A 17863-nucleotide genomic window follows, 5' to 3' on the forward strand; every position below is an offset into this window, starting at 1 on the left:
AATACCAGAGGCCCAAAGAAGGTAGGACAACATGTGTGCAGACACTCAGCTCTCAGGAACTCTGCGAGAGTAAAACGAGTAGCATAGTACCAGCCTTTCCCCTGCTGCTGCTCCAGAGAGGCCTATGGGAGTAGGATCATGTGCCTGGGGCCGTGCCCTGAGAGGCTCTGTGCTTAAAGGACGACCCGATGGGTTTGGAAAACAGCTGGGTTTAGAACTCTGACTTGGCACTCTTGGCTGCTAAATGAAGACCACACCCTTTCTTCTGGTGCATAAATGTTTAGTAAATATTTGTGGACTGCACCTAGTATTCTCCCTCCATCCCCTGTGGTACAGAGATTTGTATGTGTAGAGATTCTCCAAAAATGATACCTAGCATAAATGCTGATTTATCTTTAGTTATAGCTTATCTTCCTTGCCAGATTTTTTCTTTCATTATTATGGAAAAGTTCAAGCATACACAAAAGTAGAGAGGAAAGCAAAATGAACCCTTGGGTACCTATCAGCTAATTCAATACATCTCAATATTTTGCCAATCTTATTTCATCTATTCCTCCATTTTCAGGGGTGGGGCTGGCATATTTTAAAACAAAAGACTCTGGGGCGCCTGGGTGGCGCAGTCGGTTAAGCGTCCGACTTCAGCCAGGTCACGATCTCGCGGTCCGTGAGTTCGAGCCCCGCGTCGGGCTCTGGGCTGATGGCTCAGAGCCTGGAGCCTGTTTCCGATTCTGTGTCTCCCTCTCTCTCTGCCCCTCCCCCGTTCATGCTCTGTCTCTCTCTGTCCCAAAAATAAAATAAAAACGTTGAAAAAAAAATAAAACAAATAAAACAAAAGACTCATTGAAATTTAAGAAAGGATTGAAATAAACTCTAAGTGCAAGGACTATACCTTAATTCCCTTTTCTCCCCTTAGTGCCTAGCACTATGCCTGAAAATAGCCGATGCTCAGAAAAGACTGGTTGAATTGAGAGGGAGGAAAAACCAGTTTTGAAAGCCTCATCATTTTGAACTATAAGACAGACTTCTAGAGTCTTGCTCTAAAATAACTTCTTTCACGTTACCTGAATTTATTGTCTACAGTCATGATTTTCCTGTCTGTTTTTTGATTGAAAAAGGAAACTTTTCAAGGGTAGGTTCAAGGTCTGTCAATTACTTAATGTTATTATAAATAAGTCCAGTCTAATGACAGTTCCCTAAACATTAACCCAGAGTTACCTGCCCTAGAAAGAACTTGCTTTTAAAAATCATGATTTGTTTAAATCATAAAGGTAATATATTACCCATTAAAAGAAAAATAGGGGTGCCTGGGTGGCTCAGTCAGTTGAGCGTCTGACTTTAGCTCAGGTCATGATCTCGCGGTTTGTGAGTTCGAGCCCCAAGTCAGGCTCTGTGCTGACAGCTCAGAGCCTGGAGCCTGCTTCAGATTCTGTGTCTCTCCTTCTCTCTGCTCCTCCCATGCTCACTCTCTGTCTCTCAATAATAAATAAACATTAAAAAAGATTAAAAGAAAAATAAATTACAGAGAAATGGAAAATTGTCTGGACTTCATAATGTAATTCCAAATTTAACATTATGTTGCTTGGCACCCTGATAAAATTTGAGCATAAATCACATTGGTAAATAGATTTGATTGATAACTATTACGTTCCTGGGAATGTACCAGGTGTGTTTGGGTGCAACATCTCATTAAATTCTTATAGCAACATTTTAAGGTAAGTAGATATATATCTTTATGTTTAATAGCTTGATAAAGTTGTTGAGAAGGGTTGCCCTCAGTCACTCAGCTGATAAGCAGGGTGGGCAGGAGATCTCTCTTGAAAGATCTTTGGACCAGTGTTAGAGACCCTTCACACTTCAGATGTTTACTCCCAGGTACCAAGGAGACCTCACACTTGAGCTTCCTTCGTGCTGGCTCCCTGTACAGTTGGTTTGAGGATAGCACTAAGGCTTGGGAAAAAGGGGAAGTGATTATTTTTAACTAGATCGATGTCTTAAGAAATGGAGTTAGCAGTGAAGGGCTAATTATGAAGTAATCATTAAGAATGGTTCCTTGCGGGGCGCCTGGGTGGCACAGTCGGTTGAGTGTCCGACTTCAGCCAGGTCACGATCTCGCGGTCCGTGAGTTCGAGCCCCGCGTCGGGCTCTGGGCTGATGGCTCAGAGCCTGGAGCCTGTTTCCGATTCTGTGTCTCCCTCTCTCTCTGCCCCTAGCCCATTCATGTTCTGTCTCTCTCTGTCCCAAAAATAAATAAACGTTGAAAAAAAGATTAAAAAAAAAAAAAGAATGGTTCCTTGCTTTTGTAATAAATTTCTTATCTTTGGACAAATTCTGTAGGCTGCAGTTTAGCTATGTTAGTCTGCGATTATTCCCAGCTTGCCACTGCTTGGGTAGGTTTTAAATCTCTCTAAACCACTCTTCCTCCCTCTGTAAAAGGAGGGGGTGCTAGACTTGTGTGCTTTCTGCTCGTTTCTGCTTCTAACACTATAGTACCTCTGTGATCAGAAATCTCTTGGCTTGTCAGGGGGCTATCCCTCCATAAGCAGCTTTTAGAAGAGCAGTGTTCTCAGTCTAAATTTTCCAAGATTGAGATGGAAGTGTTGAATCGCTGTATTGTATACCTGAAACTAATATTACACAGTATGTTCACTGGAATTTAAAAAAAAAAAAAACCAAAACTTTAAAAAACCACTATTGCCAATTCTAGCAGTTAAGCCTCCTATAGTTGAGTCCCCAAAATGTTGTCTGATTGGCCCCAGGAACCTGTAGACTTAACAGATACAGAAAGCCATGCCAACACAGTCCCAAGGAAAGGGACAGGAGGCTGACAGAGAGAGGGGCTGCCAAAGGGAATCCTGCGTATTCTAAGGGTTTGTGTTGGGTGCACTCAGGTACCTAGATGAGGAAAGAGATCGAAATGCCTATGTGAAGGGTGTGTCAGAGGTAGGCTTTGGGCCTGGCCTTGTGGGTTCAGACCCCAGCTCCACCACTTACTAATTGTGTGGTCGAGGGCACGTTCCTTAATCTCCCTTCATTTTTCTCCTCTATAAAATGAGACTAGTGATTCTTACCTTGCAAAGTTGAGAGGCAAAGTAAGTTAATACAAATGATTTCACTTCAGCGCGTGCCATAGAGTAGATGCACAAATCAATCACTCTTATTAGCAGTTATTACTGCCTTCGGCATCATTTCTTATGATGCCTTCACAAGACCCTAAACACAGGCCATAGTGTTTAGTTGCTTCCTGAGTCAAATCTCATTTGTGGCTTGACTCAAGAATCTAATCTTCATTTATAACGTTGAATCTAGAGAGAAATGCTTTCTGGGTTGCCTTCAAACTAACCTAGAGCTAAATTTTTGGAATTCTACCCTTTAGTAACTAGGGGACTATCTCAAGAGGTGCTAAGATTGTTTTGTTTTTATTTTTCACATTGAATTACCACCTAGGGATCCCTATGTCTAATTTTAAAAAACGGACAAAATTCAACAACTAAATTTTCACTATAAAAGGGCAGAAGTATATCATACAAAATTCCAAAAATAGAAAAAAGTACCCTTGGCTAATCCCTATTCTTCATGCAGTTCTCGTTAGCTTTTGGCTAATATTTCTCTCTGGAGTTTTATTTCTGTAGTTTGAGTGGTAATCATACACATGTACAGTTTATTTCTGTTTTTCTTTTATTTAAGATTTGATCATACTTGTTTTCATGTTATTACTTGGCACAGAAAATATTTTGGTCTCCATTTAACTATCCATTTAACTGAGGGCATTTTTGGCTGTGGAGATTATCGCTGCCGTGGCTTTAGCATTTTCTATCCCCTTCTGATAGCACACTTAGAATATGAGGGCAGATGTGGTTTTGGCAATGCAGAGAACATGTGGGAGGGGGGGATTGCTGGCTGTGTCCTTGGGGGACTTGCCAAGTAGCCTTCATCACCTTAATGTGTTCACATGGTCCAGAGTGGGCCATCAGCTTTGTGGCTTCAGAAACTGGATTTTTGTCAAGAATGGAGAGGATAGTGACCTTTCAGAAGTGAGTTCACACTGTTCCACCACATGCTCGTGAAGAATGGCAGTTCATCAGCTGGCAGTGAGAAATACAGTATGATAGAGTGGTGCTTGGGGCAGCCACCAGTGTGTCCACCTGTTGGCCATCCTTAGAGTCACCTTATGTAATAGGACAATAACAACAGTGGTGGTCAGCACGTAGTTGGCGCTCGCTGTGCGTCAGGCATGGGCTACACTTTATGTATTAATACATTAGGCTGTTCAGTCATACAGTAACCTCTCCAGGGAGGTACTGTTTTTATCCCGATTTTACAGGTAAGGAGACTGAAGTTAGTCAAGTGACTGACTTGAGGTGTCATGGCTGATATGTGGTGGAGCTGTAGTTTCTGCCTAAATCCAAACCACCGATCTTAAACACTGCACTGTAGTTCCACCTGTTAGTCTTACAGATTACTGAGCTCCTGTCTTGGCCTTCTCTTATGTTTCTTGCCCTCACCCTTACCTGTTGGGATGTGCCCTGTGCCAGTGCCTCGTTGTGAATGTAACATTTATAGCTGCAACATCCTGGACTTTAATGCCTGTTGTTGAGGAACGTGTTTTTCTAGCTGTCACAGAGAAGAGCTTTTGTCTTTCTCCTTATTTTCTCTTTGAGTCAAAATACAAGATTTTTACATGTTGCTAACTGTCTTTTAAAGCTGTGCTAGGAAGGGGCCACTAAAGAAAAAATTGGGGAGCTGTATTTTGGGTCGTGCCCGACTCAGTACTGAGGAGGCTTTCACAGCTTCCCCTTTGCCCTCTCCTCCTGTGCGACATCTGGAAATGCCTTTTCCTCTTGGGTGACAGACAGCCTGGGTGGTAACTCCTGGGATGTATAGTTGGTTGGAACCTTCGACCTCTGAAATCCGATTTTCTGATCTCAAACCCCTCATTGGAGAATTCCCATTCCTGTTAGTCAAGATCCACTGGGAATAGGTTTTCAGTTTGCACTGACGTGAATCATTCAGGATAGGATTTCCATGTGAAACAACATGTCTTTGTGATTGCCTTCCAGAGATTGTTGGAGCGGAATTACTGAACAAAAGCAGGCATTGCATCTTCAGTTGTCACCAAGTTTGCCATCAGATTACAAGAGTTGAACTCGAAGCTTCCCCTGCAGTGAAGTGGAAAGAGACATAATCCTCACGTAATAACAGACATGGGCTTCTTCATGACTTTCCACCTTTCCTACAAGTTCCGGTTACTGTTGCTTTTTCTCTTATGCCTGACAGTGCTTGGGTGGGCCACCAGTAACTACTTTGTGGGTGCTATTCAAGAGATTCCTAAAGCAAAGGATTTCATGGCCAATTTCAACAAGGTCCTAGTCTGGGGGAAGGGAAAAACTCTGACTCAGGAAGCATCCATGAAAGAAGCAGACCTCAACAACTGCCCTTCTGTGTCTCCATACCTCAGTAAGTTTTTTTTTTTCTTTTTTTCAAGTGCTATGTAAACTTCTTAGTTAAATATCACATTTATAGATGCAGAAAAGCATAAAAATCAGAAGTGTACAACTTGGTTAAGTTTCACAAAATGAATATACCTGTGTCATCAGTATGTTAAATTAAGAACTAGAATCCTTCTGGAACCCTGGGAGTTCTCATGCTTCTTTCAGTCATGACCCTTACTTCAAGATTCTAACACCATCCATTAGATTTTTCCTGTTTTTAAGCTTTACATAATTAGAAACAAGATGTGTAATCTTTTGTGTCTGGCTTTTGTTGTTCAACAGTATGTTTGTGAGATGTGTCTATATTGCTGATGTATCATTTTCCATTATACGAGCATACCCAATTTTATTATCAAGCCACAGAAGTCTCACATCCACAGGCATGTATTTCGTTCACAAGTCTGCCAGATGAACTGGGGGGTGCATTGATTTAGGCTGGTGGCTCTGCTCCTTATGTCTTACCTTTTCCACCTGAGACCAATGAGCTCGCTTGAGGATGTCCTTCTCCTGGCATCCACAGGACATAAGGGCACAGGTGGAGAAATCCACTCATGTCACATCTATTAGCATTCCCATGGTCAGAATTATGCAGTCAAGGGACAGGACTGAGTAGGTTTTTCAATGTCATCTTTAGTGTTTATTTCTTAAATATATTGTATGTTCTGATTCCCCTTTGATGTCTTGCCTTTCAGTTTAAATTAACAGTAAATTGGTTTGGGTGCCTGGGTGGCTCAGTCGGTTAAGCGTCCAACTTCAGTTCAGGTCATGAACTCGTGTTTCGTGGATTCAGGCCTGGCATTGGGCTCTGTGCTGACAGCTCAGAGCCTGGAGCCTAGTTGGGATTCTATGTCTTCCTCTCTTTCTGCCCTGCTTGCACTCTGCCTCTCTCTCTCTCTCTCAAAAGTAAATAAACATTAAAAAAATAATAATAATAATAAATAAATTAATGGTAAATTGGTTCTGTGGAACACATTGATTAGAGAGGAAAAGCTCCACAGCGATATTAGATATAATCCACAAAGATTCTATGAGACCTCTGATTCTCCAGAACATCAAAGCACTTGTAGTTCTCCAGATACTCCTCTGAGCCTTATACTGTTTCCTCTTTCCAGAATGCCTTTCCTCAATCTCTGTCTGCCTGGTGGATTCCTGTTTGTTCATCAAAAATCCAGTTGAGATTCCTTCTGTCTCAGAAAAGTACATACACTGAAGTAGCCTCCTGTGGGGTGGCTTCTTGCTCTTAGATGAACGAAACCTGCAGACTCTCTTTCCTCACTGAATCACAGCCTTGTGCTGTGTTTCTACTGGCATACTGCTTCTCTTTACTCAGTCATGGAACAGCCAAAATATCACTCCTGATTACCTGAGGGAAATTGTTCTGCTCACAAGTTACACAAGTTGAGATAGGAAAATGAGGCATTGAACTACACATCTGACTGTACTGTCTCCCTTGTTCAAAATCCTCACAACATATTTAAGCAATTAAAGTTTTCATAAAAATACATGGGCCATGACATAATACTGAGGAAGTACCTGGATTAAGAAGGTGACAAAAGTAGTGATGAAGTAACATGGGCCATTAGTGACCCAAGAAGAAACAAAATTGGAGAAGATGCCAAGGGAGTGGTAGGGAGACTAATAGTGAATGGAAGCAGGCTCTAGAAGGGTAGGCACCGAAAAGTTAAGACAATGAGAAAGTGAGCAAGGGGACTAGCTTATATCAGACTTGTCGCATGGGGCTCTTTCAGGGGCCAAGAATAGAGGCGTGGGTTAACTCACATGGTGGGGCTTGATAACAGGCTACATGGGAAACCATCTCAACAGCCACACCATCATCTTCCAGCTGCTCTACGGCCTGGCAGCAGCTCTGGTAGCTTGCCTTTCACGTCACTCCCTTTCTTACTGTTTGTTTTTAGGGCGTTTCTGCCTGCCAACTCCATGTGTCACACCTTCAGGAAAGGCTCTTTCCTAGAGGCTGGTTATTGTCTGTAGGTGGCTGGAAGCAGTTATTTGCCCTTGGTGCCATTGGGCCGAGTCTTTCAGCCACTTCACGGACACTGGAGCCTGGTCTAAGCAGCCGTGGCCAGGACAGCAGTGGTCACATGGAGCAAGGCGTGGTGACTTACACATTGGAGGGGACTGTGACTGCTTTGTTCAGGAGAGGACGGCACAACATGCAAGCATCTTGAGATGTTATGGCCCGGCCAGTATATATGGAATTAAAAAAAAGCGTGGCAGAGTTCTCTATCCAAAGCTCTGCCTCTTGTCTTACCAGTCAGTATTCCCTGTTAATTCAGATTGAGGAGGAGGGCCAGTGTCTTCAGCCTGATCTGTAAAGCCTTGCATGAGGTCGGTTCCCATGGGTGGCGCTGGGTTTCATCTAGTTAGGCTGTGTCCAGACTCGCTGAGCAAATGCTCCACTGGGATGTCTGCTACCATGCACAATGGGAGAATTGTGATGTTGCACATACATGTTACTGCTGGGTTAGGCAGGAGGCTAGTTGCTATTTCCTTTCATGGTTTTTACCTTCGGGGAGCTAGGATAGCTCCCAGGAGCTCATGGAAAGAATGGGAAAATGGCCTTGACCATGAGCTGGATTCCATGGAATGCTCTTGAGTTTTAATTTTGAGAAGGAAAAGGGGATCGAGCAAATTTGAAGTTATTCAGTCTAGCCCTGATCTTGACTCTTGACCATGGTCAGTGGGACAGAATGCACCTCCTCCGTACGGATGAATCACAGACCCAGAGTTGGTTACCCCACCACCAGAGAATGCTCTCATATGTCATTTACTTGCTTTTGCAGAAAATACCCTGGGTCACATGACTCTGGTTATAGTTCATGACCAAAAGAGGCTTTAAAGTAATAATAATAAAAGCTGACACTCATGGTCCTCACTGTGTGCTGGGCAATGTTCTAAGGGCTTTAGGTCAGTGCTCATATAATCCTATCAGCCCTTGATGAGACAGCTACTGTTCTTTCCTGGGTCCTGTTTTTATTGTAGGGGGCCAAAACAAGCTCGTTTTCAAACCAGATCTCACTCTGGAAGAAGTGGAGGCAAAAAATCCCAAAGTGCACAGAGGCCGGTATCACCCCGAGGAATGTAAGGCTTCCCAGCGGGTCGCCATCCTCATTCCACACCGGAACCGAGAGAAACACCTGCTGTACCTGCTCGAACACCTCCATCCCTTCTTGCAGAGGCAGCAGCTGGACTATGGCATCTACGTCATCCACCAGGTGAGTGTGGGGGGCACACCCAGGCTCTGCCCTCCCAGTCCTCCTCTCTGTGAGGAGAGACCGAGGGACTTGGCCCTCTGGGTATCTTAGGTAAAAGGAGCACCAAACTGTCACCAAAGAAAAGGTCTCCTACCTCATTTATCCATGAAAGGAGTAAAGGAAATTCTTGTCTCAGAGTGTGGAATAATCAGACTAAGTGCTGGGAATTTTACTGCCTCTGATGCGAACCTCTGGAGGAAGTCTGGTTTGTTTTATTTTTGTCTGTGTGAGCCCTTCTGTGTTAGCCAATGACTGCCCAAAGATTTTCTCCTGAGATTTACCTTATATTTCCTCCTGCAGCTGCTATACACTGCACGATGAGATGCTGGAATTTTTCATTATTGAGCATAGCTATTCAGTGGGGATCTAGGCAGGGGATCCTACAGATTACTGTGTTAATAGCCATGGAGTTCTAGGACTGTTTCCTCCTTTCTGACTATAACTTTTATTATATAAAACATTTTATGTTTCATTTTCACTTTCTCGACTCATGTATTAGGCTTCCAGAGGACAATTTAGTAGGTATACAGTAAGTGATAAGTGTAGGCTGGTTTTGAAGAATTTAGCTCTAAGTAGAGTGGCTTATGAAAGATGCCTGTATTTGGTATTAATGTTTATTGAAAAAAAAAATAAGATATCCACTTAAATATCCGTGTCTATCTCCCCCAAATTGTCCCAGACCATCCAAATAATTTCCCCTCAAATCCTTACAGATGACAAGAATGCAAAATCATTAACTGCATGCTTCATATTCAAAATCATTAACTGCATTTTATAACCAGCAGTATTTGTTTTAGGACAACTTTCGACAAATCAGAAGATGCAGTTCTCCAGTGTATACTTTCTAATAACCAGGGGCCATTTTTTAGGATTTGAAACAAAATTTTACTATTGGTTTATACTTATTTTTCTTTTTAACATTGTTAGTCATTCTCCATCCTTACTCAGGACAGCAACCCCCAATGTACAGTATTTTGTGACTAGAAAAAATATGTGTGCTTTGTTATTCTTTTCAGGAAAATACTGTGGTAACTTGAGAATTGCCTGTACTTCTGTTATGATAAACTGTTTATTAAACTGGAATTTATTCATAAGGAATTTGATGCAAATAGCCATAAAAAATTAATTCCGTAAAATCTTTTTCATATGACATAGCTTTGTTCATATTATTGTTTGAATTGTGTTCTCTTCTTACCCAGTGATGAATCCCTTTCCATGAGGTCACTATGAGGATTACCTTCTGCCATTAAATGTTAATGTTTGTTTATTTTTGAGAGTGAGAGAGACAGAGGGTAAGCAGGGGAGGGGCAGAGAGAAGGAGACAAAGAATCTGAAGCAGGGGCCAGGCTCGGAGCTGTCAGCACAGAGCCTGATGCGGGGCTCGAACTCACGGACTGTGAGATCATGACCTCAGCTGAAGTTGGACGCTTAACTGACTGAGCCACCCCTCACCCCAATAACTTCTGTTTATAGGTCCAGATTTCTTGTTTTTTTGTTTTTTTTTTCTGGCAAGCTGTGTCTCTCAGAAGCTTAGTGCAAATTTGTTACATAGGGTAAGATTGGATTAGCTAGAAGTTAAACAGTAAAGCAATGATGGTAATTGGCATGACTACCATGTAAGAAGGTTTATAGTTTTATGTGGAATAAATGTATGTTTTTAAAAAATTTTTTTGAGTTATTTTTATTTGTATTTTAAAAGTATGACCTTTTAAAAAATTGTGGTGAAATATACATGAAATTTAGTATCTTAACTTTTTTTTTTTTTTTTTTTGGATCAAACCATTTTATTGAGGAGCTTCAAGGCAAGGTTGATGGGCTGGGAGAACAGTGAAATCTGACACCCTGAGCCCTGCCAGAATCTCCCCAGGTTCACAGTCACTAAAAGTGCATCTTAACTGTTTTTAAGCATACAGTTCAGTAGTGTGAAGTATATTTACAGTATTGTGTAAGCACTCTCTAGAAATTATTCACCTTGCAAAACTGAAACTCTATACGCATTAAACAGCAACTGTCCATTTCAAGGCATGTTTATAGCTTTTAGAATGTAAATGTATATGAAAAAAAAAAACAAACACACAAGCAAGTGGTCTTTTATGATCACATCTACTCTGTTAGATCTTCATGTCACAAGTATATTCTTGTGCTTTGGAAAGAATAATTCCAGCTCTTGCCTCCGAACTGAAGAGAGGCATGGTGTGAAACCTTATCTCTGGAGCTTTTCAAGTTTTAATTTCTGTATCTATAGGCTGGAAGTAAAAAGTTTAATCGAGCCAAACTCTTGAATGTGGGCTATCTAGAAGCTCTCAAGGATGAAAACTGGGACTGCTTTATTTTCCACGATGTGGACCTGGTCCCCGAGAACGACTTGAACATTTATAAGTGTGAGGAGCAGCCCAAGCATCTGGTGGTTGGCCGGAACAGCACTGGGTACAGGTAAGCGGTACGGTGGCTCTGCCCAGGGCTTGTGTAGGCGGAGAAACTTGCTCTGTTGTCATCAAAGCTGTGGGGGGTGTAGTGTCCAGACTATTATAGAAAAATAAAGAACAGGAAAAATGGTCCAGGACGTATCACTTAGAGTTCAAAACAGGAATTATACCAACCCTGGCAGAGGATGAAAGAGGAAGGGAAAGAACAGGATAGGGAAGGCAATCCAGGCATTGCAAATGAGGGCCAGCCCCGCCCACGGCACCCCCACGGTGCAGCTTTCACAAGCAAGTCCACACTGAGTAGGTGTCCCTGACTTCCCCTTCTAGCAGGCAATGAGAGCATGCACCTTCGGTCAACGTTTAGGCCTCTGTTGTGAAACTGACTCTTCTTTTCAGACTGTGACATCTTCCCAGGGTTCTGAGGGAGAGTGGGGAAGGGCATATCCACTGAGTAGTCTGTTCAGGGGCAGGACACCCAGGACAAGTTCCTCACTCTCACAACCACTGTGAGAATTGCTTAGACACCATCATTTCTATCTTCGTTTCCATCCCCTCCACCTCTGAGCAGACACACAGCTTCTGTTCAGCCTTACTGACTTTGAACCCAAGCCCCGTGTAACACTTGGGATATAAACAAATGCCTAGAATAAGCCACAATGGGTGAGCACACGAGGTCTTGAAGAAACACTTACGGAAGGGTCTAAAGCTCTTCCCTAGAGAACATGGCACCTTCATCTTGTGCAACAGTGGGAGTTTCCCAGCTTCCAAGACGTGGAAGCAAGAGAGAACATGGTATGGTTTTGGGGGGAAATGCAGGTAGTTCATTCGGGCTGGAAAATGAATGTCTGGGATGGTGGAGGGAGGAGAGGCAAGAGATGAGGGTAGGCAGATTATGCAGGCCTTGTTCAGTCTGCTGAGGAAGTTGGATTTCCTGTGGAAGGGACTGGGGGGCATCTGACACATGGTTACAGCTGAAGAATGACAGGAGAAAGCTCATTGCTGGCCTTTAGTGTATTGAGTGGAGCGAGGCAGAGGGGAGAAGCTGGGAGAGGAGATGCCATGCTCCTGAATTAGGCAGGGATAGTGGGGCCAGAGGGCAGGGGAGGGGTCTGGAAGAGAATCACAGGATTTTTTTCCTTTGAGGAATTATATCCTGATTCTTACCTGGACGTTTTGTTTTCTGGTCTCCTAGAGCCACCTCTGCATGGAAGAAAGCAGCTTATTATGTCGGGGTACCTTGGCATTTTCAGAAGCATGTCAACCATATGCGTAAAATTAATAAGCTATCACCATGTATATAACACAGAATACCTGTACTTTGACCCTTTCATAGGGTCCAATTCTTTCTGAACATCTGTGATAAGACATTATAATCACACAAGATTGTTTTCGTTGTTTATTTCAGAGTGTAGCTACACGGGATTGTTTAAAGGCTTTCTGTTGGGATTCTAGATTTTTTTTTTTAAGCCAGACCTCAAGAATCTGAATTCTTGGGCTTTTCTGTTGGAAATAAATTTTCAGCAAAACTTCAGTGCCACAATCAGATGCTACTTACTCTAAAAACAGCCCTTGTATGAATCTTGATGTTTTGATTTGTTCTTGTAACTGGCCAGACATTTCTTTTATAACTAGATATCAGAGAGCCTTTGTCGTCTTTGAGTAACTGGCAGGGTTTTCTTAATAGGAATCAGGTGATTGAATGTGTCTTCTCTTCTGATCTGGATGTAAGAAGTTCTGAGCCAAATCCATGGCTTTCTTTCAGAAGCTGAGAGAAGAATCTATCTGTAGATCAGAGTTCTAATATATTTCCGATGTTAATCTTCTGTTCTGATTTAAGTTTTCTTCTGGTCCTGGTTGTTTGTTATTTACGTTTTCCTACTTCTTTATATGAATCATGTAAACCGCCTCATCTTCTGGGGCCAGAGAGAGGTGAGTGCAAGTAATGTAGGAATTGCTCTTATCTCCGCCTACCTACTTCTTACCTTTGTTACTTTGGGCAAAGCCCCTCTATTTGCCTGGAGGGCCGGTGGGGTTGAAGGTAGCTAAGTGTCTTCTCCCTGCTGGTCACTATGTTTCACTGAGTCACAGAGCTTAAAACCCCACCCACTTTAGCTTTAATCATTGTTACCACAGCCCCATGAGGAGAAGTACAAGAAGTTTTTACCCTGCAGAGGGAAGAACTTGAAGTAATTTGCCCTAACTGTCTCGGACTCTGATGAGGCCAGAAAAAAATCTTGTTTATCCTACTGACTATGGATCAGTGATGAAGCCCTGCACCAGCCTGTGGGAAATTTGACTGCCAAGAATTCCTTTGGTACCTGCCTGCTTTCTTCAAGGACTCTACTGTTATTTTATGACTATGTTTTCCCTACCGTTGGGCCTTACAGCCCTAAAAAAAAAAAAAAAGTGTTCCAAGCCCAATTTAATATTTAAGCTTTTCCTGGTAAGAAGAAAAGCCAAAAGCAAAGATCAATAAACATGTAGACGTTAGCCATCTAAGAAACAGCTGGGAAACTAAGAGTTCCTTAAACCTTTCTTACGGTACCTCCCACTGCATCTACACTGCTTTCTGGGTGCTCCCAGACAGCCCTCCTTTGTGTCTCTCTCCACTTTTCCTCATGGAGTTCTGACCACCAAGAGTTTCCCCATTTTCCTACCTATCTGAATCCTCCCAGACCCACCTGCTGGCCCCCTGATGCATGGCATCTCCTTCCTCAGAACGCTGATGAAGTTTGCCTCTTGTGTTAGACTATAAGCTCTTTGAGGGCAGGGCCTACCTGTTACAGCATCTAGCCAGCGGTTTTGCACACAGTGGATAGTGGTTATTTAATACATCACTCCCAAATCAGTGATGCTGGTTCTCTTCTGGTGACCCATTGTTGGTGCTTGGCAGGTTGTGCCTGGGCAGTGATGCTGCTCGGTGTCCTGATGAAGCTGCTGGTTTCAGGTCCTTAATCCCTTGTCAGAGTCCAGTGGCCATGGCTTCAAGTCACTGCAGTGGGTGTCTTGGCCAGTAACGGCTGCCTTCTGAGCCCTGCATTCCTTTTGTTTATTTTAGGTTGTTGTAATACCATTTTCTAGAATTTTAGGTTGAGGGGTTATAAGTAAATCTATTCCCCTGTGGGTTAAACAGGGCCTCCCCATCTATACTCAGAACATAGAAATAGCTGAGTTACAAATCGGCTTTTGGGACTGACTCCACCTGTTAGATAGCAATGCCTATGTGTTTATTGATCTTTCCTTTTGTTTGTTTTTTAAAGTTTATTTTTATTTATTTTGAGAGAGAGTGCAAGCGGGGGAGGGAGATAGACAGAGGGAGAGACAGAATCCCTAGCTATCTGCTGATAGCGCAGAGCTCTATCTCACAAATAGATAGTGGGGCTCTATCTCACAAATGTGAGACCATGACCTGAGCCAAAATCAAGGGTTGGATGCTTAACCTACTGAGTCGCCCAGGTGCCCTGCAAAGCAGAAATATTTAATTGGTCCTGGAATACTTTGAAGTGAAGTTAATTAAAGTTAGAAATTCTCCATATATTCTTATCTTTTTATTTAGTAACATCTAAGTTATTAAGCTGCCCTCATTTGCATTTCTGAATTGTTACAGTGTGATATTCAGGGGTTATCTTTATTTCTCAGATATGCTAATTTGTGTGCCAATAATCCATAAGAGTCCGTATGACTGGGAGGTGCTCTCTGACCTCTCAAGGTCCTTCTTGACCTCTTCTCCCTTCCCTTTTTCTTATCGTATCCACATAGCTCCACTCTGTGCTCTCTTATCACCTACTATGTTGTCTTCAGGCCATGTCTCCTACTCCTGCCCCTTCAGCTACTGCCTCTTGACATCTTAGTTCCAAAGTCGTATCTGTAGCCACTCTTCTCTTTTGAACTTGAACCCTATATCCTTTTGCCCACTAGCAAAAGCACTAGGGGTATCTCAAATTCAGCTTATCCAAAACATAAAATTCACTGTCTTCCTCTTATTGTTCTGTGTACTCTTTTTTTAATTTTTTTTAACGTTTTTATTTTATTTTTGAGACAGAGACAGCATGAACAGGGGAGGGTCAGCGAGAGGGAGACACAGAATCTGAAACAGGCTCCAGGCTCTGAGCTGTCAGCACAGAGCCCGACGCGGGGCTCGAACTCACGGACTGCGAGATCATGACCTGAGCCGAAGTCGGCCGCTCAACCGACTGAGCCACCCAGGCGCCCCTCTTTTTTTTTTTAACTTTTTTTTTTTTTACATTTATTTATTTTTGAGAGACAGAGAGACAGAGCACAAGTGGGGGAGGGGCAGAGAAAAAGGGAGACACAGAATCCAAAGCAGGCTCCAGGCTCTGAGCTGTCAGCACAGAGCCCAATGCGGGGCTCGAACCCACACACTGTGAGATCATGACCTGAGCCGAAGTCGGATGCTTAACCGACTGAGCCACCCAGGCGCCCCTCTATTTTTTTTTTTTTTTAAGACTGTATCATCTACCTTGTTACCCAAGCCAGAAACCTTAGGATTGTTGAGGTGCCTTGGCTTCTCCACCACGCAGACAATGAGATGGAGATTTGCATGCAGAGAAGTGGAGTTTGCAGACAAAGTGTGTGCAGGAGCTGTGTCCTCTCTACCTGACCCCCGCCAAAAAAAAAAAAAAAAAGTAAAAGTAAAAAAACAGTATATTCATTATGGCATTCATTCATGCTGAACCTGGAGGCTGCCTCAGAATCCTTCTTAACCCTGTGCCCTTGGCAGCCATTACTATTCACTGGATTGGCACGTGAGATGAAATCTGTTGTTCACCCTGATGTCGTGCTGCACATTTACAGGTACCTCTGTAGACCTCCACACACAAACATTCACAGTAACAGGTGGATAGCACTTTGCTTAGTGAGCGGATGTGAGCACTTACGTCGACAGGAAAGAAGGGCAGACAGGGAAGGCCAGGAACGTTGGGGGAGGTGGATGTCAAGTAGGGGTGGATGGATGAAAGTGCATGGTCCTCATACTGTTCCTAGAATGCCAGGCCTGAAATAGAGATTTCTGAAGAGTGTGTGGAGAACAGACGGCCTTGTGCTAATGTTACCTTCTCTCTCCTCTCTTTTGCTCCAGGTTACGTTACAACGGATATTTTGGGGGTGTTACTGCCCTAAGCAGAGAGCAATTTTTCAAGGTGAATGGATTCTCTAACAACTACTGGGGATGGGGAGGCGAAGACGATGACCTCAGACTCAGGTGAACAACAGGGATAGGTCCCCTTCATGGGGCTCTGCTGTCTATCAGTGGTGGCTCTGGAAACCCTCATTTGTGGATAGTTCCTCTAGATGCCAGTCCAGCAGGTCATAAGGCAGTGGAGTCCGGCTTAAAAGGGGGCAGGGGGCAGGGGGCAGGGGGAGGGCAGGATGGCCCAAATTGCCGTTCGCCATTGGCAGTTCAGAAATGATGGAGGGTCGTTTGTTTCTGCGGGTGTTTAGAGACCAGAAGTGTTGATGGGGGTTTCTGCGGACTTGGTGGGTATTACTTACAGAGACAGGGTCCAGAACTCTGCAAAACTGCAATTTGAGGAAAGTGGCCAGAGAGCCTATTGTAAGCCTGTAGCTTTTTTTTTTTTTTTAATGTTTATTTACTTTTGAGAGAGAGAGAGAGAGAGAGAGAGACAGAGAGAGAGACAGACCCTGAGTGGGGGAGGGGCAGAGAGAGAGAGGGAGACACAGAGTCTGCAACAGCTGTCAGCTCAGAGCCTGATGCGGGGCTCGAACTCAGGAACTACAAGATCATGACCTAGGCCAAAGTCTGATGCGTAACCAACTGAGCCACCCAGACACTCCTGTAAGCCTGTGCTTTTGACCAGACACCAGGGAATCCTGGCACAGTTCTCAATTTCCAGAGCAGAGAATGCCAACAGCCTGTGAGGAGTGGCACACCCAGGATCAGACCAAGATTCCCTTTCACCCTTATGCATTAGCCAGCCCCTCACACTGGGAGCAACTGCTGGCCTGACACCCCAGCCAGACTCAGGGCTGCTGGCATTACCCTCAGGCTCTCTTGCACTACTTTCTGCTCTGGGGGCTCAAAGGGAGTATGTCTGGAGTCTTCTCAGCTCCCCCCTCCCTGCCAAACTTGGGTTTTGTGACCCAATCTTATCCCTAGCTCCCAAGAATAAGTATTCAATAGCCTCAATTGAGGCGAGTATCTTCAGACTTCTAATAATAAGGCTTTGGGGGCTATTGGGAGACCCTCTTTCCTCCTACTGTTGCCTCTTAGAAAGGACATTTCTTTTTTATTTTATTTTTTAATGTTTCTTTATTTTTGAGATAGAGACAGAATGCGAGTGGGTTAGGGGCAGAGAGAGGGAGACAGAAGCAGAAGCAGGCTCCAGGCTCTGAGCTGTCAGCACAGAGTCCCGACACGGGGCTCAAACTCATGAGCTGTGAAATCATGACCTGAGCCCAAGTCGGATGCTTAACCGACTGAGCCATCCAGGCGCCCCTATGAAGGACATTTCTTAGCTGGGGTTCTGAAGTAATAGATGTGTGACTGCCAGAACTGCCCCAGTGCTTTAGTGTGAAGGAGCCAGGGCTCCATGTTGGTCTTGCTCCCATGTCTCGGCTGAGAGTCTCTGGAATGTTTCTGGCAGGATAGAATGGATTTCCCTCACCACAGGCTCCATAGGAATGGTCATAGTGA

At 43.7% G+C, this 17863-nt stretch overlaps 1 protein-coding gene across 7 annotated transcripts in view; it reads left to right on the forward strand.

Moving 5' to 3' along the window:
- Positions 1–17863, forward strand: part of B4GALT4 (beta-1,4-galactosyltransferase 4) — a 28423-nt gene that overhangs the window by 5111 nt on the left and 5449 nt on the right. For all 7 annotated transcript variants that reach the window (XM_086675354.1, XM_086675353.1, XM_086675358.1 and 4 more), the window contains 4 exons: positions 5058–5454; positions 8493–8725; positions 11010–11197; positions 16289–16411. In XM_086675354.1, the coding sequence (XP_086531480.1) occupies positions 5202–5454; positions 8493–8725; positions 11010–11197; positions 16289–16411 (797 nt within the window). In that variant the 5' untranslated portion in view covers positions 5058–5201. The remainder of the gene's footprint in view (positions 1–5057; positions 5455–8492; positions 8726–11009; positions 11198–16288; positions 16412–17863) is intronic.

This window comes from Puma concolor, chromosome C2 (genome assembly GCF_028749965.1).
Source record: "Puma concolor isolate L17-30 chromosome C2, mPumCon1.1.hap2, whole genome shotgun sequence".
NCBI lineage: Eukaryota > Metazoa > Chordata > Mammalia > Carnivora > Felidae > Puma > Puma concolor.